Source organism: Mytilus galloprovincialis, chromosome 5 (genome assembly GCF_965363235.1).
Source record: "Mytilus galloprovincialis chromosome 5, xbMytGall1.hap1.1, whole genome shotgun sequence".
Classification (NCBI taxonomy): Eukaryota; Metazoa; Mollusca; class Bivalvia; order Mytilida; family Mytilidae; genus Mytilus; species Mytilus galloprovincialis.
The window spans coordinates 11,633,113-11,658,681 of record NC_134842.1 but is presented as its reverse complement, the minus strand read 5'-3'; the positions used below and the strand labels follow the sequence as shown (position 1 = coordinate 11,658,681).

At 31.3% G+C, this 25,569-nt stretch overlaps 2 protein-coding genes across 7 annotated transcripts in view; one reads left to right on the top strand and one right to left on the bottom strand.

The window, feature by feature from the left end:
- Positions 1–5,339, top strand: part of LOC143075147 (kinase suppressor of Ras 1-like) — a 50,185-nt gene extending 44,846 nt beyond the window's left edge. For all 6 annotated transcript variants that reach the window (XM_076250468.1, XM_076250470.1, XM_076250471.1 and 3 more), the window contains 4 exons: positions 33–166; positions 607–738; positions 1,397–1,526; positions 1,968–5,339. In XM_076250468.1, coding sequence (XP_076106583.1) covers positions 33–166; positions 607–738; positions 1,397–1,526; positions 1,968–2,123 — 552 coding nt within the window. In that variant the 3' untranslated portion in view covers positions 2,124–5,339. The remainder of the gene's footprint in view (positions 1–32; positions 167–606; positions 739–1,396; positions 1,527–1,967) is intronic.
- Positions 5,340–7,266: 1,927 nt separating this feature from the next.
- LOC143075148 (RUS family member 1-like) lies at positions 7,267–25,480 on the bottom strand. The gene is made up of 14 exons (XM_076250472.1): positions 25,304–25,480; positions 24,260–24,337; positions 19,085–19,199; positions 17,737–17,782; positions 16,992–17,024; positions 16,005–16,110; positions 14,824–14,925; positions 14,378–14,448; positions 12,865–13,049; positions 12,009–12,066; positions 10,628–10,701; positions 9,788–9,897; positions 9,318–9,366; positions 7,267–7,527 (listed from the first exon to the last, which is right to left on the bottom strand). The coding sequence occupies exons 1-14, from the start codon at positions 25,439–25,441 to the stop codon at positions 7,355–7,357; spliced, it is 1,338 nt and encodes a 445-aa protein (XP_076106587.1). The 5' UTR covers positions 25,442–25,480; the 3' UTR covers positions 7,267–7,354.
- Positions 25,481–25,569: the final 89 nt, after the last annotated feature.

The following is a 25,569-nucleotide window of genomic DNA, read 5'->3' as shown; positions in this document are numbered from 1 at the left end:
CGTGTAAATCACACATACATTTCATTTTTCAGGGTATGGGATATCTTCATGCAAGGGGAATTGTACACAAAGACTTGAAGTCAAAAAATATATTTTTAGAAAATGGCAAAGTTGTGATAACAGATTTTGGTTTATTTAATGTGACACGATTGTGTCATGGTAACAGGTATGTAAAAGGTGATTCTTGCTGCAAGAATTATACATATCTCTTTTTGTATGCATTTATTTTTGCAATTTTTTAACAAGTTACAAAATGTGACTTTGATTATTGCACTTTTAAGAAAATCTGCAGACTAACAGAATGCATAATTTGTATGCAGCATTTCTTGGTTTTGATTGATTTATCTTTCATTTATTCATTTGTTAACAATCACAGAAAAATGAGACAGCAACCAGATAGCATATTAACCAAAACATAAAATTCAATTTCTCTTCAGTAATCTTATACAATGTACACTTGCATTTACTATCATTGGCATGCATGTAACATCAGGCTAGAAACACTGTTAAATTGTTAACAGACTGGAGGAATTTAAGAACATCACTCGACTTATGTGTTTATATTTGTAGGATACAAGAGTGTTTAAACATGTGTTTATATTACAGGAAGGGAGAGTGGTTAAACATATCACCAGGGTGGCTGTGTTACCTGGCTCCTGAAGTAATTAGACAGTTACAACCGTTGAGTGGTAAACTGGATCTCCCATTCTCAGAAAAATCTGATATTTATGCATTTGGGTGAGTTAATAATTTTAAACTGAAAACAGACTTCTTTGATGTTTGGACTATTCAATTTAAATAGCATGTTAATATAGAAAAAGAGATATCAAATTAGATAGGTTAAAATATTTATCTTTAATTTTTTTTATTGACACGATCAAATGGGATTTTGAGTGCAGTGTCAAAATTGATAAATAAAACAAACTCTCAGCAGATTATGCAAGACTAATAAATTCAGATTCAGATCAATGATTTGGAAAAAAGGAGGACCAAGTGCCTAGGCAATGTTTTGAAGGGACATGTTAAAACTCTAGGCATTAACCATACATACACCTCCATTAGGGGCCCTGGACCTCCTGCCCTGGCTACAGGCTTCAGTTGGCCCTTGAACAAAAATGTGTACTAGTTCACCAAAAATGGATGACACACTAACCTTCAAAACATATAAATAAACTAATATTAAAAGAACATACAAAACTAACAAAGATATTGATTATAGACAGGCTAAAATATGTGGCAGGTTTAAAGATGTTTTCTGAGATCGTAACCCTTCCCCCTATACATTTAGCAAATGTAGATGTAGAATAAATCAACACACAGCAATATGCACAGTAAAACTTAGTTTAAAATAAGTCTTCATATAGCAAAGATACAAACATATATTTATAATTTTCAGGACTGTATGGTATGAGCTTCTCTGTGGGGAGTGGCCATTCCGAAATCAACCTCCAGAAACTGTTATATGGCAGGTGGGAAAGGGACTGAAGCAATCATTAGGAAGTATTTCAGGAACCAGGGAATTTAAGGTAACATATATATATATATATATATACTTATAAAATATTATGATATCTGAACATTTAGTTTGAATCAATTATTTTGTGCAGCAGCCATTTCCTAGATACCTAGTACTGGTAAGCTTTTAATGTACACAAAGTATAACCAATATTAATCTATAGTTCAAAATAAGTTGTTAACAAATTATAAGTGAATAACATATAGACCTGTAATATTCTTTTTTGATTTTTATTAAATGAATTTAGTAGTTTTTATAAATGTTACTTGTAATGGCCGTGTTTTCCCTCAGAGCTCCCAAGCTCTTTGATTTAAATATTGCTTTTCACAAATTGAATGTTGGATTTGAAAATATCTGACTCTTTCAAAATTTTTATTATTGGGCTAATCAATATATCAAATTCCCATTACAATATTATGTAGCAGTAAGACATATACTTTTTCTTTTTCAGGATTTGTTAATGATGTGTTGGACTTTTAATAATAGTGATAGACCTGACTTTGCCTGGATTTTAAAAGCCTTAGACCGTTTACCTAAAAAACCTCTTCATCGGAGTCCTTCACATCCTATCCATATATCACGCAGTGCCGAATCAGTTTTCACATGACAAACATCTGACATGGGCACATCAGCTATTTTATGTGATATAGCCATGGCAGAGGCGTTAAATTCTGCAGGGATTCATCCCACAACAATAGATGAGTTGGCCAGTTATGTGAATGTCCAGTACAATTTTTCCATTCAGGACGAGGAATATAATTATGTCATGAAGATCACATTCACACAACCTCTATTATCTGGATTCGGAAAATTATATCTGACCGTGATTGTTTTAAAGGCTGCAAAACCGTCTCCACAGCTAGCAAAAGATAAATTATGTGTTTTAATGCATGTCAAACTAAGTCAAGCATTTGTTTCTGTGTTTTTTTAACTAGAAAGGTTCAGAACATCCGTTTTTACCACTTTCTTATTGATCACCTGTGTCTTTGAGGTCTTCCTTTGCCTGTAGTTAGGACATGTAGGATGTCCAAAATAAACTTTTAACAATTCACTTGCGATTTGGGGGGGGGGGGGGATTACAATGGCTTTGTTTTTAATTTGTGGCTTTCATTTTTTGATTTCAAGAATTGTATACTCTATAAGGGAATAAATATTGAGTTTGATTGCAAGCTGTTTAGCAAAAATTGATGTGGTTTTAAATTAAATTTAATTTTATTAAAGCTAATCGTTGGTTGCATATAAAGTTGCAAATTTTGTGAAAAAAGCTGTCAAATTTAGTATTGTTTGCCATCAAACATGTCAGAATTTTAACTAAATTTTGATGTATTGAGAAAATATTTTTGAGGTTATCTTTAAAAAATAGTAAGTTTTAGAAATACTTAAATCTCCAACGGAAGTTATTTAAAGGGAGTTAATCATTGTGTTAATTATAGTCAGCCATGACAAAGTAATTTACATTTTTAGGCCAGTATAAATTTTAAAGTTTTTCCAGATATATATAAATCTTTGATACCTTTTGGTTTTGTTTTGAGATATAAGACAGAGGATTACCTTATCAAGTTGGCAATATATTACCTGCAGACATAACTTTTACAGTTTTATTATCATTTTTTACGATGATGATTTTGTTTTATCTTTGTTGCTTGCTTCAAAAATACCAACAAATATTTGCGAGTTTTATAAGTTTGTTATTGGACTGTGTTAGTTATAACTCTACTATATGGTATGTCAACACTCAACAGTATTGCCTGAATTTCATTATTTTGAGAGTATTTGTTTTCAACTAAACATTACAAAACTGGATCAAAGAAGTATTAGAACATAGTAAACAAATAAACAATAAAGGTAATATAAACTTGAAGTTGAGTACTGATTGTGATGTTTACTTTTTAACCCTTTACTCCATCATGACGCCTTTTGACGCCTGTGTAGTTCCTCAGTTGGAACGCTTTGACTACAATGTGTCGGCTTCAAACTTAATAAAATTTGTATCCAATATGAAAAGGATATTCATAAGAATATCTGACTTGAATTTATGTGATGAAATATTTGTTTTTCGCAATTTGTTTATACTTAAAAGCATATTTTTAGCCTTTTATTGAAAATCCTATGTGAATCAAGTATGCAACAAAAAATGTCAATGGAGGAAAGGGTTAAAATGTAGGACAATTTAAGGTTTTGTCTAAGATTTTGCAGTTCCTTGGACATATGAGTATGAGCCGGATATGGTGTTCTGGGAAAAATAAAAAGCCATTTTGAATTTGATAATGGTAAAGGAAGACTATTCAGCTGTTATAAATTCTGGTGTGAATAATAATCCTCATGCCTTTGTGAAATGCTTTGGCTTTCAGATTCTTTACAGAGCACTTTAAAGTTAAAACATTTGACAAGAGATGTGTATTGTTAGATAAAAAGTATTATTCCTGACTCTTTTTGATTTTCTGCTTTTGCTAAGTTTTTTCATTCATTAAGTTATTAAATCTGAATAATTCAGTTGAATCTGTGAAGTCATTAGTCATGTTTCTATATTATATCATGTGAATGGTCAGTATCTGGTCAGTACCTTCAACACAAGTTAGTTTGACAACTGTGGTATTTCATTACTATATATGTGATATACATTTTTATTATCTATATTTTCATTATATATGACTGAAGTGCTACACAAATTTATTTATATAGAGTGCATTAAATTAAGGTATAGAATTGGTAATTATATGGAGATATATTCCAAATCATATTCATTTGTCTAAATTTTTTGAGTAACCCATAGTCAATGCAATTCTTATCATATCAATGTTTAAAGTGGGAAATTATACTCTTTCAAAATCATCATTGCTGATATAAGTAAAGCTATTCTAGTGGTGAAAACTACCACAAAGATAATTGATTACATGCCCTTTTAAGTTTGGGATTAGAGGGGTGGACTTGAAACTAAAATTCTTGCATAACTTTGATGAGGTAGTCAATAGTCTTTTCAAAGGGGAGATAATAAATGAATCATGCAAAGCATAAACTATAAAAAAATAAAAATGATTAATTACCTTGTGTAATATCTGAAATGCATAAATAGACAGTGATCTCATTTCAACCACATAAATCTGAAAATTTAACAAGTACCAAAGCCCAAAAAATAAGGAAGAAAATTTGTATGTTGAGAATATCTGTATAAAATATTGAATATTTAACAACAAAAAAGGGGGATCATCGGTGTATTGATTTAATTAGAATGACTTTTATCCATTAAACTATGCAGAAATATGTCAAGAAACTTTAAATGCATCTCTGATTTAGATGCTACCTAGAAGTCATGGTAACTATAAAATAAGACAATTTTCATTATTTATTTGTGAGCTGTTATTTCAGTGTTTTAGTATTAATGATCTTTCTATGTGCATTTTAAATTTCAGCTTAATTTTTAGACTCTCGGACTCTAAAATGCCTCTTTTTACTTTTCAAGAATTATTATTGCATGGATATGATTTGGAAAATAGCAACTTTTATGAAATCAAGTATAAAATTTTCAATGGAACTGTATTGTCATGATCTTTGGAGTTTTTTGTTAGTGTGATAATGATACAATCAAATGAAGCACTCAAATGACTAGGAATTAGCCTTTACTTTTAAATCATTCCATTTTATTGTGTGCTAGTGATTGAACATTTGTATCTCAGAATGTGTGTGGATACTGCATTATTTAATTGATATGTGTTGGAGTATGGGCGGATAACTCTCTGAATGAATTGTTGTAAATGTAATTAAATCTTATTTCAAAAATATTTATGTTTCTAATGCAAAAAATAAAGTAAAAACCAATATAAAATGTGTTTTATTTCAATTTTTGTCTTGCTTGCTATTCCTGTAGTAGATTGATGCTATTCCAGCTGGTGATGAGGACATGAACTATTTGTATAAAGCTGTTTATTTCAGTAAGTAGATGACCAGGGCCCTCGGTCAGAAATGCATGCATTAATTTTCAAAATATTAATATAACAAGCCATAGGTCTACTTTATTTGATGTAGATGAAGGCTTGTTGTCTGACACACGTTACTTCATCTGACCGTGACCTTATTTTCGTTATTCATTGGTCAACATTAAGTTTTCAATATTAGGTGTTTCTCGGATATAACAAACAATTGGTGAAATATATATTTGGTGTAGAGAATGATTTAATGATGTACAAGACCATTATTCATACGACCTTGACCTCATTTTCATTTTGTTGACTGGTAAACTTTAGGTCATCAAAGTTTGTCTCTTTCTAAGATATTACATGCAATATGTGTGCTCTGTTTAGTGTGTAGATATATTGTAAGGTTTACATGTTTGACTGGTTGTATTCATCTGATTGACTTCATTTTCATGATTTATAAGTTGTGGTTAAGTTTTTGTGGTTAGGTCCTTTTATCAGATACCATTAGCAATAGGTCAACTATATTTGATGTATGGAAGGATTACAAGTTGCACATGTTGGTTTGGCAAGGTTTATCTAACTCTTGACACGATTTTCATGGATCATTGATAGTGTTCAGTTTATATGATACTTGAAGTAAAACCTTGATCCAACAGACTTTTAACATAAATTTCAACCATATTCGGTAAATCAGATGAGACATTTAATAAGCATGTTCACCCTTGTTTAGATTCTTATATTACATGTAGTTGTAATATTGGTCTTGTTTTGGGAGGAGATTGGTGTTAGTGTGGTCTTGTTATTTTGGGAAATTCTTGATCCTTTTTTGTCCTGCTTGACAGTCAAAAAGCAAGACATGGGTATGCTGTTTACAGTGTAATCAGTGGCGGCGTCAACAATGTATTAGTTTGTGATTAGGTCTAGTTTATTGTGAACCACAAGCAGTAAGTCAAGATATTTGGTATGCAGTTATTTTGCATTGACACATCTCATTACCATAGAGATTATTTGGCCCCATTCCCTCAATTATGGTCTATTGATTTCGAAACTTTTGCTTAGTTATATTGTATAAGTTTGTGATTAGGTCAGTTTATGGGGAACCACCAGTGGTAAGTTAATGATAAATGGTATGTAGTTGTATAATCTTTGGCACATCTCATTTCCATGGAGATTATTTGGCTCTGCCCCCTAAGTCATGGTCTATTGACTTCGTAATTTTTGGTTAGTTTTCATGTATTAGTTTGTGATTAGGTCAGTTTATGGGGAACCACCAGTGGTAACTTAATGATAAATGGTACGCAGTTGTATAAGCTTTGGCACATCAAATTTCCATGGAGATTGGTTGGCCATGTACTTTCAGTCATGTTTCATTGACTTTGTATATTTGCAAAACTTATATGTTTAAGTGTTGCTATTTTAATTTCAACATTTGCATTATCGAAATTACAAAAAAGCAAGACATATCACAGTTATCATTGTGATAAAAAAAAAACAGTTATGTGTATTATGGAACATGAAATGACATTCAATACTTCACTAAGATAAGAGTTAACCAAAGTATGCTGTCACCATAAAGAAAGAATAAACATTTTGAATTTCATTCACATTATGTATTTATAATAATGTATATTGGTCATATGGAGCCTGTATTTATAATAATGTATATTGGTCATGTGGAGCCTGTATTTATAATAATGTATATTGGTCATGTGGAGCCAATCTACTTTGACATTATTTCTAAGTGTTCCACAAAACACCAATTTTCTATATGTTTAGGTAGTATGCATAAGTTATCCAAACCCATGAATTTAAATGCCTCAAAAATACCATATCCCCTTCATAAATAAAATTGTATACAAGAATAAATGAATGGATCTACAGTACATTGCTGTGCTAGGTAGTCACTAATATTTAATTAAAAGAATCAATAATGTTTCTTGTCTGAGAGTCCATTAATGTCCCATGTACATCTCCACTCTTGAGGTCCTAATAACACAGGGTCTGTCAACCATCCACTGTCATGTAGATCTTCTCTAAACCTGTCTATTATGGATAGAGTGTAATGGTAGGACTGGTGTGATGTGGATCCACAATCCCCTGAATAATATATGTACACTTAGAATGGACAGGTTGTTTAATTGTGTTTGCTTAAAGTGAAGCATATTCAGAATGATAGACATGTTATGTGTTTAGTAAGTGTTCCATAGTTTACCACCAAGCATATTCAGAATGATAGACATGTTAAAAGTGTTTAGTAAGTGTTCCATAGTTTACCACCAAAAATCTGATAGACATGTTAAAAGTGTTTAGTAAGTGTTCCATAGTTGACCACCAAAAAGTGTTTAGTAAGTGTTCCATAGTTTACCACCAAAAAGTGTTTAGTAAGTGTTCCATAGTTTACCACCAAAAATCTGAAATTATTGCTCTGAATACAAGTTAACAACTGTTTGTAGAGAAAGTTGTATTTCACAGGTACATAACAATAAGTCAAGTGTGATGGATAACACAAAGGGATGAACATGAACAGCAAACATAATATCAAGGATTTGGAGTTTCCATTTTAGCCCACCGTGATATCTTTGCTCTTGTAAACATATCCTGCTTTGTATGGTACACTGGTTTATTTCACAGAAGTCAATTTGTCAATAATTTGCTACAGTCCAGTGAGTGTGATTGGTTTAATCTGACTGATTTCATCTCTTCTTGACAAACTGGTAACGAGTAAAACATTAATGTATCATGTATTTGAAGTTGTTTAATTAAATAAATTGATAGCTGGCTATCATCTAAATAGTAATCAACATCTTTACTTCAAATCAACATTTATTTAATTAAATAAATTGATAGCTGGCTATCACCTAAATAGTAATCAACATCTTTACTTCAAATCAACATTTATTGTACTGATAGTTCTATTTGCTCAATTTACTGTTTTAAATAAAATGCTTCGCTGAGCGCTGTCTGATACAACTGCAGAGGTTGAACCCTGCACAGTTGGGGCATATTTGGACACAATATTCAAGCTTGATACTGTCTGAATTTGTATTGTGATCAAATTTTTTACATAAAATAGGTTTCCGACACAAAACAAATGTCAAAGTCTTACAAATCTATTGGGCAATACTGTGCAATTGAAGATTTCTTCTTGAAAAATTTGAAGTTTGAAAAATTTTGAAAAAAAATTAAACCCTTAAAAAATTTAGAACCCCTCTCCCCACCATAGGAGCAATTACCCCAACACTTGATCACCAGCCTTTTCTTTGTAGTATGGAACCTTGTAGTACAATTTCAGGGAGATCCATACACTTAAACACAAGTTATTGTCTAGAAACTAGAAAAATGCTTGTTTTTTTGCCCTTTTTTGGCCCCTATTTCCTCCAAGAATGGGGCAATAACCCCTAAACTCAATACCAGCCTTCCTTTTGTGATAGGGAACTTTGTGGTACAATGTCAGAGCGATCCATACACTTACACACAAGTTATTGTCCAGAAACTACAAAAATGCTTGTTTTTGGCCCCTTTTGGGCCCATTATTCCTAAGCTGTTGACACCATAGACCCCAAAATTAATCCAAGCCTTTTACTTGTGGTATTAAACATTGTGGTACAATTTCAGAGCAATTGAAATACTTATACACAAGTTATTATCTTGAAAGTAGAAAAATGCTTCTTTTTGGCCCCTTATTCCTAAACCTGTAAAACCATCATCCCCAAATTCAATCCCAACCTTCCTTTTGTGGTATTTAACCTTCTTATTTGATTTCAAAGAGATCCATTTATGTAAACTAAAGTTATTGTTCGGACGACAACGACAACAAGATTGCATTATAAAAGGCAAACAAAAATTTGTGGTAAAAAAAGCTGAGAATATTAACAGTATAAACTTACCATTTATTAAAAATTCTGCAATTGAGTCAATATTTTTCTGTGGTGTTTGCTGAAAATATAAAAACAACATACATGTAGAAATATTTCAAGCTGTCAATATTTTGGTAATTATCACACTCAAAAAGATTCTACTGTAGAAGACCATCATAAAAGTGATTTGTTCTCAACAACTCATAGTTTTTTCAAAGAAAATGCATTTCATTGAACATGTTATTCAAATATGACGTGCTTCTTTTGCCTTGTAAACAACACCGTGATAAAATTCTCAATATATCTATACCAAGCACAGACTCAGAGATATAAGGGTGTTACAATATACCTCCCACGTAAATCCACATGTATCAGAACCTATTTTCAAATGCTATGCCGATTTTTGTTGTTTTATCATGATTTCACCCAAACTTTATTAGTTATTTTCGAAATTCTTTTTACATATAATTCATTTCAAAAAATTTCAACCTCTAACTTACGTCAGGTACATATAACATTTCATAAACATAATTAATAATTTCTGCCTGTAAACAGCTTTGTATCTGATCTTCTATGGTACTGGACTGGGAAAGTACTATGTTGATACAGCCTACAATTAACATCATGGAATAAATATAATGAGTTTAATAATGCAAACAAAATTAGATCAAATTTCTTATAGTTATCATGTAAAAATCTATAAATCACACAATCAAAGGACTTTAAAATTACCCCCCTCTGATGCAATAACTATGATTTGCTTGGCAAATGATGCTTGCAATAGCAGGAGATGCTAACCCTGTCGAATCTTCCTGTTTTGCTCCTTTTGGAGTTCATTGAGTCATCCTAAGTTTTTATTTGTAACCTTGATTTGTCTTCTAATCATAATTGATTTATAAGATTAAAATATGGTTAAACTACCTCTGCCTTAATTTACCAAGGTATTCAGATAGATTCACTTATTCAATGTTTTAAACCTTTTGATATCAAAACTGAATGAAGATTATCCTATTGGTTCATTAACTCTTACTTTGTTATGTGTGGGCTGCTTACATGTCCACAGGTTTGACACAACTTTTTGGAATTTTTGATCCTCAATGCTCTTCAACTTTGTACTTGTTTGGATTTATAAATATTTTGATATGAGCGTCACTGATGAGTCTTATGTAGACGAAACCCGCATCTGGCGTACAAAATTATAATCCTGGTACCTTTGATAACTATTGAATGCATGTGTACAAATAAATAGAATTTGTAATAAATTCATGTGCCACAAATTAAGTATTTTGTTTTTGTAACAACTAAGCCACATTTATTTTGTTAACGAACAGATTACTTACTATTCTTTAGATCTATCATTAGTAAGTACTGACTGTCTCTGTATATATGTAACATACTCTGTAAATCTTTGGAACTGTCAGAAAAAAAATGTAAATAGCTCAAATTCAGATATGTCTAATTAATTTCTGATTGTATTTTGAATAGTTAAACAAGAAAATACACATTTATTTATTTGAAAAGCATTCAATAATGGAAATATTACATCAACATATAACAAAAAAAATTTGTAATTTTACATCAATAATTTATCTATGCTTATAATACTGGTTGAGTACCAGTTACCGTCAGAAATTCAGTTTGTCTCAAAATATTTAAGACAGGAAATCTTTGCGTAATATTCTATTAACTTAATTTTCCCAAATCAAGGATGTCATCAAGCAATGAAGTCATGTCTCCATACATGTATCTTCCTACAGCATGTTTAATTTATAGAAAATTCTTCATTTTTTCATCAAACAGATCAAACAAAACAGACTTTTAACAAATGAGGTTAAAATTGTTGTTGAAAAAAATCAGCAGTCTGCTAGGTTTACGCAATGCTTCTGTTATTGAATAAAACACCAGGTTATCAACCAGTAGACACTGACCAGTCAGGGGCATTACTTAAACAAGTAACATTTAAAATTACCTATACAAGTAATGTTGAAAACGAGGCTATTTTAAATATAACTTATATAAGTAACTTTTCTAAATATTATTTTTATAGGTGTCCAACTACACAGATTTTACTAGCTTTAACAAATTTTCACAGTCATCTGGTTATTTTTCCCATGAAATATAAAATCTAATCTTTCTGAAACACTAATTACCTTTCTGACACACTTATCTTTCATATCGACGCTTTTGGGTCAAAGATCGGTCCCTTGAGACTATTAAAATATCATTTTCCTCAAAAATCTTGAAGGTAGAAAGATATAAATAGATAGAAACTTGTGAATTAATTAAGACTTAAAGTTATTTATAATTTGTAACCCAAAACAATTACATATGTTCCTTAAATAAGTGTTATTACTAATTCTTTCAAAGATGTATAAAATAACTTATTCAAGTAATATTTTTGTCATTATTTTTAAAGTAACCCTTTATCTCTATACTCCTCTTAAATCAAATTAATTCTTCATTTTATGATATAAAATGCTGTAAAAATTCAAGAAAACTTCATTTAGTCCATGTTTCTATTGAAATTTAAAATAACTCTATTGAGTAATTTTATAATTTTTTAAAACAAAAATTACCTATATAAGTAACTAAAAAATATTACTTGTTTAAGTAATGCCCCTGACTGCTGACACTATCTGCCATAATTCTCTATTTTTCTGGCCAGTAAAGCAGAATAAACTAAGCTATATGTAATTAGATCTACAAAACAAAACCACATACCTCTTACAAACAGACCTAATGGAGGAACCTAAATATATCTGTAGTTTTCGTCTTGTTTCTGAAAAAAGAAATAATGAGGAACTTTAACTCTTAAACTAAATATAGATATTCTAAAATACAGACTGATTGTTTTATTGGGTTTTGTCTCTTAACTAATCACAAATAAAACAAGTGTATTTCGGTGAACAGGAAGTTGTTGAGTGATGAATCTGAAAAAAGCATCACACTGTATCTATATAGCTAACTAATATAAACCCTGAAACCAAATTTCAGAAATCTTTGTATTGTATTTCCCAAGAAAGATGTGACGAAAATTTTCAACTTAGCTATCATGTGTAAATGATACAAGTGTTCAGTAAACAGTAAGTTGTTGAGTGCTGAATCTAAATACACTATATATAAACCCTCAAAATAAATTTAAGAAATCCTTGAGAAAAATGTGATGAAAAATATTCATGGGACTAACAGATGGATGGACTGAAGGACGGACTGACAGATTGACTGACAGCAGACAGAGGTAAAACAGTATAACCCCACTTTTTTTTAAAGCAGGGGTATAAAAAACACATTTGTTTTGAACCAGTGGACAGAAAGACATGTGAACTTGGTCATGACTACATGATCCCTAATTTTTAAAGCCAAATAAATGTGATGATATCTAGGGAATCAATACCAAACATATAGATTCACTACTTTTTAGACTTGGGAGAACTGAGAACTTGACATGATGTATAGATGCCGGTCTATTGGTTACTTGTAGATGTAATTTGTGTCGTTGAGTAGCTGTCTCATAGGTGTACACCCCTCATCTACTTTAATTAATAACTTTGTGAAGTACATTTTTTTTAAAACCTACTCCATATAACTGGTTCTTTAAAATTCACTATCTTTGGTTGAGGTATTATTCCTGTCTTTATGTAATCTTTTATGATGATATTCAGTCGCGCTTGATTAAGAGATTCCATGACAACACAGGTAACAGCACGATAATTAGCAAATAGATGTAAGCATGTAAATATCACAAATAAACTCCAAATTATCCTGAAAATATACACATGATGCAATTATGTTAAAATAAATGACATTGAAATAGCAAGGATTTTAAAAATGAGGCCAAATTACAGTCTGTGTCATGTTTTTGGAATCCATTTTTTTAATATTTCCTTTCAAGTAAAAAAAATATGATTTTAATTTATGGAACTAGAATATTTTATTATAAAAAAGAAGATGTGGTATGATTGCCAATGAGACAACTATCCACAAAAGACCAAAATGACACAGACATTAACAACTATAGGTCACCGTACGGCCTTCAACAATGAGCAAAGCCCATACTGCATAGTGAGCTATAAAAGGCCCCGATAAGACAATGTAAAACAATTCAAACGAGAAAACTAACGGCCTTATTTAGTTAAAAAAATGAACGAAAAACAAATATGTAACACATAAAGAAACGACAACCAATTCGTCTTAAATTTGTACTATTTACTTTTGCCTATCTATAAATCAAACAAATACAATATCGGTCAACTCATGTATAAAATTTAAAGCTTAGTGGCAAGCAAACTGTGATCTGATATTGTCAGATTTTTTTTTAATGTTGTCTGTGCTCAGGAACATATCTATTGACGGGACTTGACACTACCTGATTGTAGTCGATTTTTTCGTCAGGGCCAATTTAGTTAATAAAGATACGATATGGAAACGAACATGTGTTTAAAACGGACTTGCTGTTATCTTTATAATTTCTAATAATATCAATAAAATGTAATTCAAACTAGTTTTGTCATGATGCAAGTGTATCAAACTTGTTTTCTGCTACTTCAAATTTGTTACGATCGCCAGCATTTCATCACAGAATTGTGTAAAATGCAAACAAGGTAATAAAAAAATGGTGGCAATGCCGCGATGATTTAAAAATTCCGAAACTATTATAAAGCACTTCACATCAAATAAATCAAACTTATTTTGGTAATTCTATATGACAAAATATATGTACTAAATGATAAAACTTGTAATTTATTTACGATTAGAGTTATATGGTTAATCTATTGAGCAGTTCCTTTAATATTTCAGTCAGACGCTATCAAAATCCATAAATCTCGGGAAGTCTCGGAGAGTCCGAGATTTTATCAATTTTACACTGAAAAGTGTATCAGATTCATTTCCCGCTAGATATACTGTTCCCAACTGTGCTCTAGATTGAATCCATAGGTAGAAGTTTAAATTAACATACAGGAAACTCAACAACTTAACGGTAGGTGCATAATTACAACTTAAAGATAAATGTATATTCATCAAATGTAAAGCAAAATCAATCAATCTGTCTATTCATTAAGGCTAAACCTTTTAGCATTGATGATACCTACATAGGTTTACCCGTCACAATGGGTATCAACAAAAAGTTAATGATTAATCCTGCCAAATTCACCAAGGTTTCCTGTAAAAACAAAAGTTAACTTCAATATCATGTTGACATCTCTGTACAAAAAAATACTCTTAAAAACTAATTTTCAAAATTGATTAATTTACATGCCTCTTGTGATTAATACAAAAGAATTGCTCAATTTAAATTTTCATGAATATATCAAACTTGGATTTTCTCTTATATAAATAATTAATCAGCAAAAAAGAAATCTGCATAAAAATATGAATCAATGACCACTAATTTGAAAATAATGTAGATATATTAACATTTTTATTTTACCGAAGGGAAAGGCAAGATAACTACCAAATGTATTATGTGCAAATGGTGGAAATGAACAAGGTTTAAAAATAAATAACCATACCCTAATTTAGATCTAATATTAATTACCTGACTTCCATCTTTAGCCGAGACATCAGCCATGTTGTTTCTTCTTGCTTGATGTTGTGTCAAAGCTGCTCTAGTGGCTCCCCCTGCTACACCCACTATTGACTGGAAAATTAACTAGAGGCTCTTAAGAGCCTGTGACGCTCACCTTGGTCTATGGGCATATTAAACAAAGGACACAATGGATTCATGACAAAATTGTGTTTTTGTGATGGTGATGTGTTGGTACATCTTACTTTACTAAGCATTCTTGCTACTTACAATTTTCTATATCTATAATAAACTTGGCCCTTTAGTTACAGAGGAATACCATAATTTACTAAATTTATGAAAATTGTTAAAAATTGACTATAAAGGGCAATAACTCCTTAAGGGGTTAACTAACCATTTTGGTCATGTTGACTTATTTGTAGATCTTACTTAGCTGAACATTATTGGTGTTTATAGTTTATCTATATCTATAATAATATTCAAGATAATAACCAAAAACAGCAAAATTTCCTTAAAAATTACCAATTCAGGGGCAGCAACCCAACAACGGGTTGTCTGATTCATTTGAATATTTCAGGGCAAATAGATCTTGACTTGCTTAACAATTTTACCCCGTCAGATTTGCTCTTAATGCATTGGTTTCAGAGTTATAAGCCAAAATCTACATTTTACCCCTATGTTCTATTTTTAGCCATGGCGGCATCTTGGTCAGTTGGCTGGGTCACTGGACACATTTTTTTAACTAGATATCCCAATGATGATTGTGGCCAAGGTTGGTTAAATTTGGCCCAGTTGTTTCAGAGGAGAAGATTTTTGTAAAAGTTAACGATGACGACGGACGATGGACGAAGGACGACAAGTGATGAGAAAAACTCACTTGGCCTCTTGGGCAAGGTGAGCTAAAAAGTGCTTTTAAGATACTTCCATTTACCTTGCACAAATCAAATATGCATGAGGGCAGATGACAGTCACAAACAAGTTCAACACTGCCATATTGGTTAGGTGCCTGTCCTAAGACAGGAGTCTGTAATCAAGTTATTGTTTTTTCACCTCTGTTGCTCAGTCTGTTTTCTTCTGTGTAGTAGTTTTATGGACTGTTGTATGTCTTAACATCATTTTCTTTAAACCAAAGTGTTGTCTGGCTCTGGAAATTGGTTGACCTTTCAGTCAATATTTAAGCTTGTATACCTTACCTTGCAAACACCTGCTGTGCACACAATAGGTGTAAATAGCAACGGAAAACTTGGTGCTAAAATCTCCATAAATATTGCCAGATCATTAAGGATATCAGCAAACAATCTAAAACAAGAATGTGTCCATAGTATATGGATGCCCCACCCGCACTATCATTTTACATGTTCAGTGAAATTGGGGTCAATACTTTAATTTGGCATTAAAATTGGAAAGATCATATCATAGGGAACATGTGTACTAAGTTTTAAGTTCATTGGACTTCAACTTCATCAAAAACTACCTCGACCAAAAACTGTAACCTGAAGTGGGACGAACAGACGCACGGACGAACGAAGGAACAAAGGAAAGGATGAACGGACGCACAGACCAGAAAACATAATGCCCCACCTACGATAAAAAAAATGGTTTAGTCAATGCTGTAGATGTATTATTATTAATTGGACATTCGTGGATTTCATGGGTGCAAGTAAACTACAAAATGTAAGTTTTCCTTAATACATGAAAATTGGTACCAATGAAAGTAAATGAATCCACAGTATACTGCACTATCACACACACTATTTATGTTTGATAGGACTAACATTCTGCTTACATAAAAATAAGAAGATGTGGTATAATCAATAATGAAACAACTCTTCACATGAGACCAAATAACAAAGAAATTTACAACTAGAGGTCATCATAATGACCATACAGCCTCCAACAATGAGTATAACCCATGCCCCATAGTCAGCTATAATTAGGCCCAAAATGACAAATGTAAAATAATTCAAATAACTTGTACCTCGAAATCATGTTCTTTGACATGTCATTTTTATTTAATATATTTTTTAACATCTCACAATCAATAATTCATTATGGAAAAGTATGAAAAAATTCTATCATTATTCATCTATACTCCCATACCACATAAAATATGTTTTTTAATATGTTTTTTCTGCATAAGTTTTGGATTTAGATTATTTCATTGAAAAATATTGACATACCTCCATCTTTTAGCATCACAGTCTAAACTTGTTCTGAAAAAAAAAAGAAAAAAAATAATGTTACAAAATTTCATCATAAAATATCTAAGATGAAAAACATTCCAAAAGGCTTTTACATTTTTTTCATCAATTAATCCTACTTTCATATATGTCAATATGGTCAATTCAGAAATTAATGTGAGGTTTTTATTAATGCAAATAATGTGATAGGCTTACAGTAATTAGCAATACTGGTAATAAAAACTCAGATATTCATATCTGTTACATATATGTTATGCACTTTTTCCTGAAATCTAAATAATTTATATCTCATTTTTGTTCATTCATAAAAATCACAATAATAAAATGCATGCAAATATTTTCTGAATTTAAAGTAATGTCCTTGTAAACATCACATCCTACTTTACATAATTATGCCTATAATCCTATATTATCATACCATACTGAGTTCCCTATCCTCTGTTTATAAGTAAACAGAATGCCTCGCATGACACTTATCTTTAACAACCATAGTAATAACGTATAGCAGGTTATTTTCGCGGAATGCAAATTTTAGCTTTTTTTCGCAAATAGAACAAAATCACCAAAATAAATTCCGCCAATTTAAAATGGCACAGGCAAAGGTTTAGATAAAAGTTTTGAATCCTCCAAAATAATAACCACCAAAATAATTTGCATACCTTATTCAATGACAATCATGCAAATTTACACTCGCGAAAATAACCTGCTATACGGTAATACCTACCCTTGCATCCATGCAAACAGAATCCGTCCAAGCATACCAGTACCATCTGGAATAAATATAAATCTAATTAAATGATTACGATTTCCTATAGGTAAGTAGTTTTAATTTACATAAACATTTTCAAAATCATGCACAGATATTTTACACAGATATAGTGGTTTGGACAAATATCTTTTTAGTAATATTACATGATATAAGTATCAAATTTGATGCATTTCATTAAAACCTAGTTACTTTAGAATCTACTCTTTTATGACAATGAATTTTATCTTTTATTGTTTGGAGCTTATAATCAGACCTATAGGATGCTAATTAAATTCCCCTACAGATACTGTGGTTAGTTGTAACCTACTAGTACTTGTTGAACAGTAATATAAATTTAATAAATTTGAAAAGTTACAGAAAGCCTGTATGATTTATAATATTATGCTGTCATCAATGACAACTGGACTAAGTGTTGATTGGCAGTAACTACACACTAATTCTTGTCCCATTTATTTAATTTGTAAGTACTATGAATTACAGTACTAAGAGTCTAGAAATTGGAATTCTTTAGAATCCACATCTGATTGAGTAATCTGAGAAAGTTTCTGACCGATACAATTGGTCCTTACACAGATCTCAAGTGTTTAATTTGACGTTACATTTCAAATAAAAAGTACTTCTCATAGATTATAACTCATAGTAGCCATTTTATTTACAAAACTGTTCATTTAATCTAGAAAAAAAATTATATTTCAAAATATAAAAAAATCATACTGCTATAGTAAATATCTAAGCAACACTGAAACAAGGGAAGTAACTCCGATCAATAACTTATTTAGGTCTGGGAACAGTATATATCTAAAATACATATGTTCCTGTACTGCTTATGTATTTTAAAAGTTTTTGTATTACATTAAAATTTAAACCTTTTCTTGATTTTTTAATCCTTCTGTATATTTAGATAATTTGAACTGTTTCTGTTGTTGTTCATATTCCACTTGTAAACGTAATTTTCAAATATCAAATATGTTCATCCACAGGCACTAGACGTTCTGTCAATAGTACTAAAATATATATATTGGCAATGGGAAGAAAATAGTGTGCATATATATAAAATGTCAAATGAAAATAAGTATAACAGTCTCTAGCCCTTTGCAGTTAATGGCTAAAAAAACTGTAAGATCAACATGTAATTGTAAAACAAGAATAATAAGTCCCATTTTGTCATATCTTAAGTTATCAAACCTCTATTATAGACAACTTATCACATGATGGCAATACAGGCATTAAATCACTTTGATCTACAGGTAGACCTTAACACAAAATTTGCCAAAAGTAGATTAAAATATTTCAAATGTATAACCTTTAAGTAACCAAGTGAGAGTGGCAGCCAGTACTGTAGCAGTTTCATCACCAACTCCAACCCCTTTCAGTACAGCCTGGTGAGCAAGGGTACCAGTTATACTGCTACAAAATGCCTGGAGATAAAAAAAAAAACAGTCAAGTTTTTGTAATATTACATTTAGTGGCTTATTGTTTCTAGTTTTTACTTTAAATTAAGTTCCAAAATTTATTTATGCATTTACCAGAAAAAATGTGTCTGTATCACAACAGTCAGGGGAGTTACTTGTACAAGTGATTTTTAAAATCACTTTCTCAAGTGATTTTTTCAACAAAACAAGAGTTAATTCCCTTTCATTACTTTTTAAAAATCACTTCTACCAGTGATAAGAAATATATTTTTAAATCACTCATTCAAGTGATTATTATTGTTTGGAAAATTTTCAATAAGAAACCAGGATTATCCCTCTCTTTCAAAGAACAACATCACAACAGGGGTCTCCTTGACATTAGATGACTATAAAAAAGGTAAAAATAAATAAAAAAATAACTTGTAAGCCCTGAGTAAAATTTATTTTCTGAGCAAAAAATAGCATTAGAAGTAGTATATGAATTAGTTGTTTTTCATAAAGCAGAGGTTTCAAACCACCAAAACTTAAAATATAAAAGACCATTAATCAAAAACAATTATAGCTGAGTTTGGCGGTAATATAAGCATTGTCTATATGTTTCATAACATTTGGTTGAGGCAAATTTAAGTTAGAGAACAGAAACAAATTTATGGACAAGGGTAAAATTTAATGGCCCTACGTAGACTACAAATGGGCATAAAAAGGAACAGCAAGAACAATAATAAACTGAAAATGCTTTGACCAAAAACAAACACAAACATTTTAACCAACATTTGTAGAAAACTAAAGACCTGAGCAGTGATAAAATAAGATTTTGCAGGTCATAATTATAATTTCTAGTGAAGTAAATGGAATACAATCATTCATAGTATTGATCACTCTTATAAATAAAAATAAAACACTTCAAAGGGTGTCTTTCACATACATTTTGAAATAATGTAAATCACTGGTACACATGATTTTAAATCACAGCACAGAGTGATTTCCATTCAATTAGAATGTAAATCACTTGTGGAAATGATTTTAAATCACTTGTTGAAATGATTTTAAATCACTTGTAGAAATGATTTAAAATCACTTGTGCAAATGATTTAAAATCACTGCACAGAGTGAATTAAAATTGGTGTTTATTTCTGATACCAGCAGTATTTTCAATTAATTTCTAGATGGTGAAAAACAGATATATATAAAAAAAAATTAATTCGAATTTAAAAAAAATAACTTTATATTTATCAATCAAATCAAATGTTTGTAAATTGTATAATTTCAGAGTGCTGAAACAAAATGTGTTTGTTTGTTGATGGATCAAAACTTCTGATACAATTTATGAACTAGATACCTTATTGACCATTTATTTAAAGTTTGAAGGTATTTGGCCCAGTAGTTTCAGAGGATAGGTTTTTGAAATAGTTTATGACGACAGACGCAAAGTGATGACAAAAGTTCACATGGTGCACTTCTGCCTCAGTCACTTAAAAAGGGGGGATGAATGGAGTGACTTTTATTTACTGTTCCTTCAGAGTGATTTCAATAGAACACTGGTAGAAGTGATTTCTGATTAGAAACCCCTCCCCTGTTAGAAATCCAATATCAGAATATTAATCTTTATTTAATGACTAGGACTAATCATTGATTCAACTCTGTAACATACTTTAGTCTTTTTGAGGGTTGAAACAGAATGCAGAGGTCCTAAAAGTTGTCAAATTTTGCAGGCCTAGAGCATTTCAATCTTTTTGTCAGAATATAACTATTTCAACAAATTCAAATTCAGATAACTTTTTTGTTGTAATCAGGTTCAGCAAGGGGTCCTGCTGTCCAGCACAAGATCATTTATGAAGCAAAAAATATCAATCAGATCAAATCTATATTTTTTAAGCCCCACCTACAATAGTAGAGGGTCATGATGTTTTCTGGTCTGTGCATCTGTCCATCTGTCTGTTCCGCCATTCGTCTTTGTGTCTGTTTGTACGTTCATCCCGCTACAGGTTTAAGTTTTTGGTCAAGGTAGTTTTTGATGAAGCTGAAGTCTAATCAACTTAAAACTTAGTGCTTCTTACCATTTATAGCACACAAGGTATTTATAGCCAATTGACCTTGTCAGTGATCATGGTGATATTTACCAACAAATCCAAACACTTTTACAGTGATGATAATGACTTCTTTTTTCCCTGAATTTAAATGATGAATCTGGAAAATGCATCACTGGGTATACAAGTAGCTGACTTATATAAACCCTAAAACCCTAAAACCAAATTTTGAAATCCTTGGCAAGTAGTTTCTGACAAAAATGCAATGCAATTATTCATGGTACAGACAGACTGATGGATGGACAGACAGAGGTAAAACAGTTTACCCCCCCCCCCAAGTTTTTAAAGCAATATTCAAAGCTATAGCTAGGGTTTAAAATAATAAAAATCACTTGTATTCATAATGGTTTTATCATTGCACAGTATGTGACTTTCATTATTGTCAAATCCTATGTTTTTGTACTGCTATGCATGCTTTTTCAATAAAAAGTTGACATCACAATGCATTTTTTATACTTTAGGAAAACCCATGCATGAGACCTGAGTATCAATAATAACGAAAATCACTTGTACAATTCTTTCAAATCATTGCATAAAAAAATACAAATCTCTTGTACAAATGATTTTAAATCATTGCACAGAGTGATTTACATGAATTAATATAAATCACTTGTACAGATGATTTCAAACCACAGTGATTTTCAGTAAAAGTTATGGTCAGATCATATGTTAACAGTTTTCTTACTTATGAATTTGTACAATGCATGCTTTTGCTATTGAAATTGTGATGTCAAAATACATTCTTAATAGTAAGAAAACCCATAAGACCAGGATAAATAATAGTGTTAATCACTCGTACAAATGATTTAAAATCACTGCACAGAGTGATTTCTGTGATGGTACAAATGATCTTACTGCACAGTGATTTTTAATAACATGCATGAATCTGGATGTTAGATCAATAAAAACAAAAATGCAGACATTGCATTGATGTACAAGATCGTCAACAATAAAGTAGCCATCAACAAAGAAGTGTGCCTCCTATTAGACCACCTAGAGTATCTAGCAGGGGTGGACCAGCCATTTTAAATAGGGGGTCCAACTATGTCCCCATTCAAATGCATTGATCGACCAAAAAAGTGGGGTCCCACCCCCGAACCCCCCCCCCCCCCCTTTAGATCCACCAATGTCTAGACATACACAAGAGCATAAACGCAGGGTACAAACAGCAACCAAAGACTGCAGAAAATGGTCCTTCTTTGTGAACACCACCAGACTGGAACAAGCTTCCCCCGGAGATCGCTACAGCCATGACAGCACAGTCATCAGTGAAGGATCCAGAATTTTTCATAAAGGGGGGCTCCAGTCATGCTTCAGTGATCCCCTATATAATCAAGCAATTTTTTACGACAAAAAGGGGGATCAGGCCTTCCCCTGGATCCACCTATGGTCATTTGAGACATTCAAAACACAAATGACCAATCTCACAAAATAAAGATGAACATTTGTCTTTATCCTGTATTAACCATGCAGAACCAAGTTCCCAGTATATATAGAAAGTTGAATGTGAACAGTATACACAGAAAAATATGTAAATTATTTGTTTACCCTCTTTGGTAAAAGAACATTATCTTGGCATGTAAGTTGTTATGGAGTTTGTTTATAAAGATCTGCTTTATTAAGTCTGAATTTATCAAATAAATATTTAATATTTCCATTTGCAGTGTGAAGAAATTATGAAATTATAATAAATCAAGAAGGCACACAATGATTTCATATTTATATTATCGTGCCAAAAGTTTTTGACATTCTGAAAAACACTTTTTTGTTTGAACTTTTTAAGTCGTCAGGAGTTAATCCCCTTTAAGTTAATTTCAATCCCAAAAATCACTTGCTGAAATGATCTTTTGTATCTGAATAAAAATATCACTCATTGAAGTGATTTAAAATCTTTAGAAGGTCCAATTTTCAAACCACGCAAGTAATGGTATTTCTATCGAGAGTACATATATTTTTCAACGTCAAAATGTAGTTTAAATGTTGAAGTTTATTGGAAAAATATTCACAGTATCAGCAAAAATCTTATAAAATCCTCAGACTATAAATAATTCAAGGCTATTTTTAGTCATTTTCAAGTAATTTTTGCAAATTCCTTTATTTTGTCAATGTTTACAGTGTTTCCCACCATATCTTTGGAAAACCATGTGGTTTAGGAAAAATCTCACGAGATTACAACGAGCTACAAATTGGTGGAAATGCAAATTTTCAAGTTTTTCTACCTATAGCTATGTTTCTAAGCAAAAATAAAAAATCACTCAAATAAGTGATTTAAAAAATCACTTGTACAAGTAACTCCCCTGACTGCACAACATGTAATGTAACCAGTATTTTTTTTTCAAACAATAAAATATATATATAGATTCTACCACTGTATTGAGTTTGATACAATATTTAGCCACTTGAGACAGTTTAATTTTCAAATTTAAAACGCAAGACACATATTTAGTGGTCGAATCTGTTTTTCTAATGTTTTATTGATGATGTGCAGACAATTTTCATCCTTCTAAGATCTTTTCGTACGACCTGCAAAATGATGTGTTCTGTCTAAATTTTTTGTATGTGACTTCATTAGCCATGGTCGCCTTTTTTCATGATGTTACAATAGGAATTTCAGAGCAAAACAGGAAAACTTGATGTCATAATAATTTTAACCAATGAACAACTGAGATCAAAGGAACCACACATTGATTGAATAACAAGAATGTGTCCCCTGAGTACATGGATGTCCCATTCACACTATCATTTTCTATGTTCAGTGGACTGTAAAAATGGGGAAAAATCTCTTATTTGGCATTAAAATTAGAAAGATTATATCATAGATAACATGTGTACTAAGCTTCAAGTTGATTGGGGCATACAATGTACAAATAATCAACAGCTCTGGAAAAGGATAAATCAAGTAGTTAGAGTAAGAGAAAGTATATTATATAGATTTTTTTTACACCACACCTGTATCAACCTGAGACGCTAATAACTAACCTGTATAGTATCCCAGATCTGGTATGTAACATAATCAGAGCTGACACTTTCTGGATAACCTTGTGGTAGAAAAACAGACTGAAAATATACAAATAATTAACATCATAAAATTATGGCAAAACAATTTAGAGATTAACAAATTAAGCATGTAAACAGGGGTTAATTTGTTATATTCTCTTGTTATATTCTATTGTTTTGCAATTTAGTTAGTTAGTTTGTTATAAAAATTCAAATAAGAGAAAAGCTTTGTTGTAAATGTTTCTTAAATTATAGTTAAAGCAGAAAGTAAGGTACCCTAGTGTGTGCCAAAAATCAATATGGAAGCTTTTTGTACTGAAAGCTATGTATAAAAAAAATTGGACTCTTAGCGGAATGAGAATGTATGGGTTTTGCTCATTGTTGAAGGATGTTAGCTGACCTCGAGTTGCTAAGGTCTATTGGTCTATTGTAAAAATCATCTCATATCTTCAAAGGAAGAGGATTTTGAAAATGAAAGACTTGGTCAGGTAAGAACTGAAAATCAATAAGACAGTCCATGATGAAAATGCATATATTCTAGAACACAAAATGCAGGAAACAATTTAGTCCAAATAATTATGACGTTTGGCAAGGCTATTTTACTTTTTAGGTTGATGCAAATAAATATTCAATCTGGTAAAAAAACCTCCTGCTGAAGTTTAGGCAGCAACCATTTGATTTTCTGGGGGGGGGCTATGGTTTTTTTTTCTGGACAAATTTTTTTTTTCGCCTGCGGCGAAAAACAATCTATTTTTTTCGCGACAAGTCGAAAACAATTTTTTTCGTTCAATTTTAGCATTACATATAGTGGCAGCTGAGGAGGAAACAAACATTTTTTTTTTCTCAGAATCAAAAACAAATTATTTTTTTCTCCGAAAACTGGAAACAAACTTTTTTTTCCAAAAAAAACCATAGCCCCCCCCAGAAAATCAAATGGTTGCTGCCTTAATACTCAACTGTCATCTTACACAGTTTTAAAAAGAAATTACCTCCCCCTTTTTTATTGTAATTTGAACAAACACAAACCCGAAAGAAATGTGAAACTGATGTAAATTTTGGTGACAGGTCAACTGACTTTACACTTCCACTTCTTTCTAGAATGTATTTCTTTTTCACATTTGATGAACCATAAACCTCTTGACACACAACTATGTCCTGATTCATTTTGTTTTCAAAACAAATACACGTGTTACGACTGGTTTCTTATCGACGTCACTTTTAACGTTTGCTCAAGCAATTAACGGGTCTCACTAATTAGCGACAACAAGCGTCAAGAAGCGACAACAAGCGTC

What these genes read in the sequence shown, in the direction of transcription:
- LOC143075148 (XM_076250472.1), bottom strand. Translation starts at nt 25,441, where the DNA reads ATGAATCAGGACATAGTTGTGTGTCAAGAGGTTTATGGTTCATCAAAT. An exon ending in CTGTTTGCATGGATGCAAGG is followed by an intron (nt 17,025 to 17,736) that starts GTAGGTATTACC and finishes TTTTTTTTTCAG; the next exon opens with AACAAGTTTAGACTGTGATG. An exon ending in CGGCTAAAGATGGAAGTCAG is followed by an intron (nt 14,449 to 14,823) that starts GTAATTAATATT and finishes TTGTTTTTACAG; the next exon opens with GAAACCTTGGTGAATTTGGC.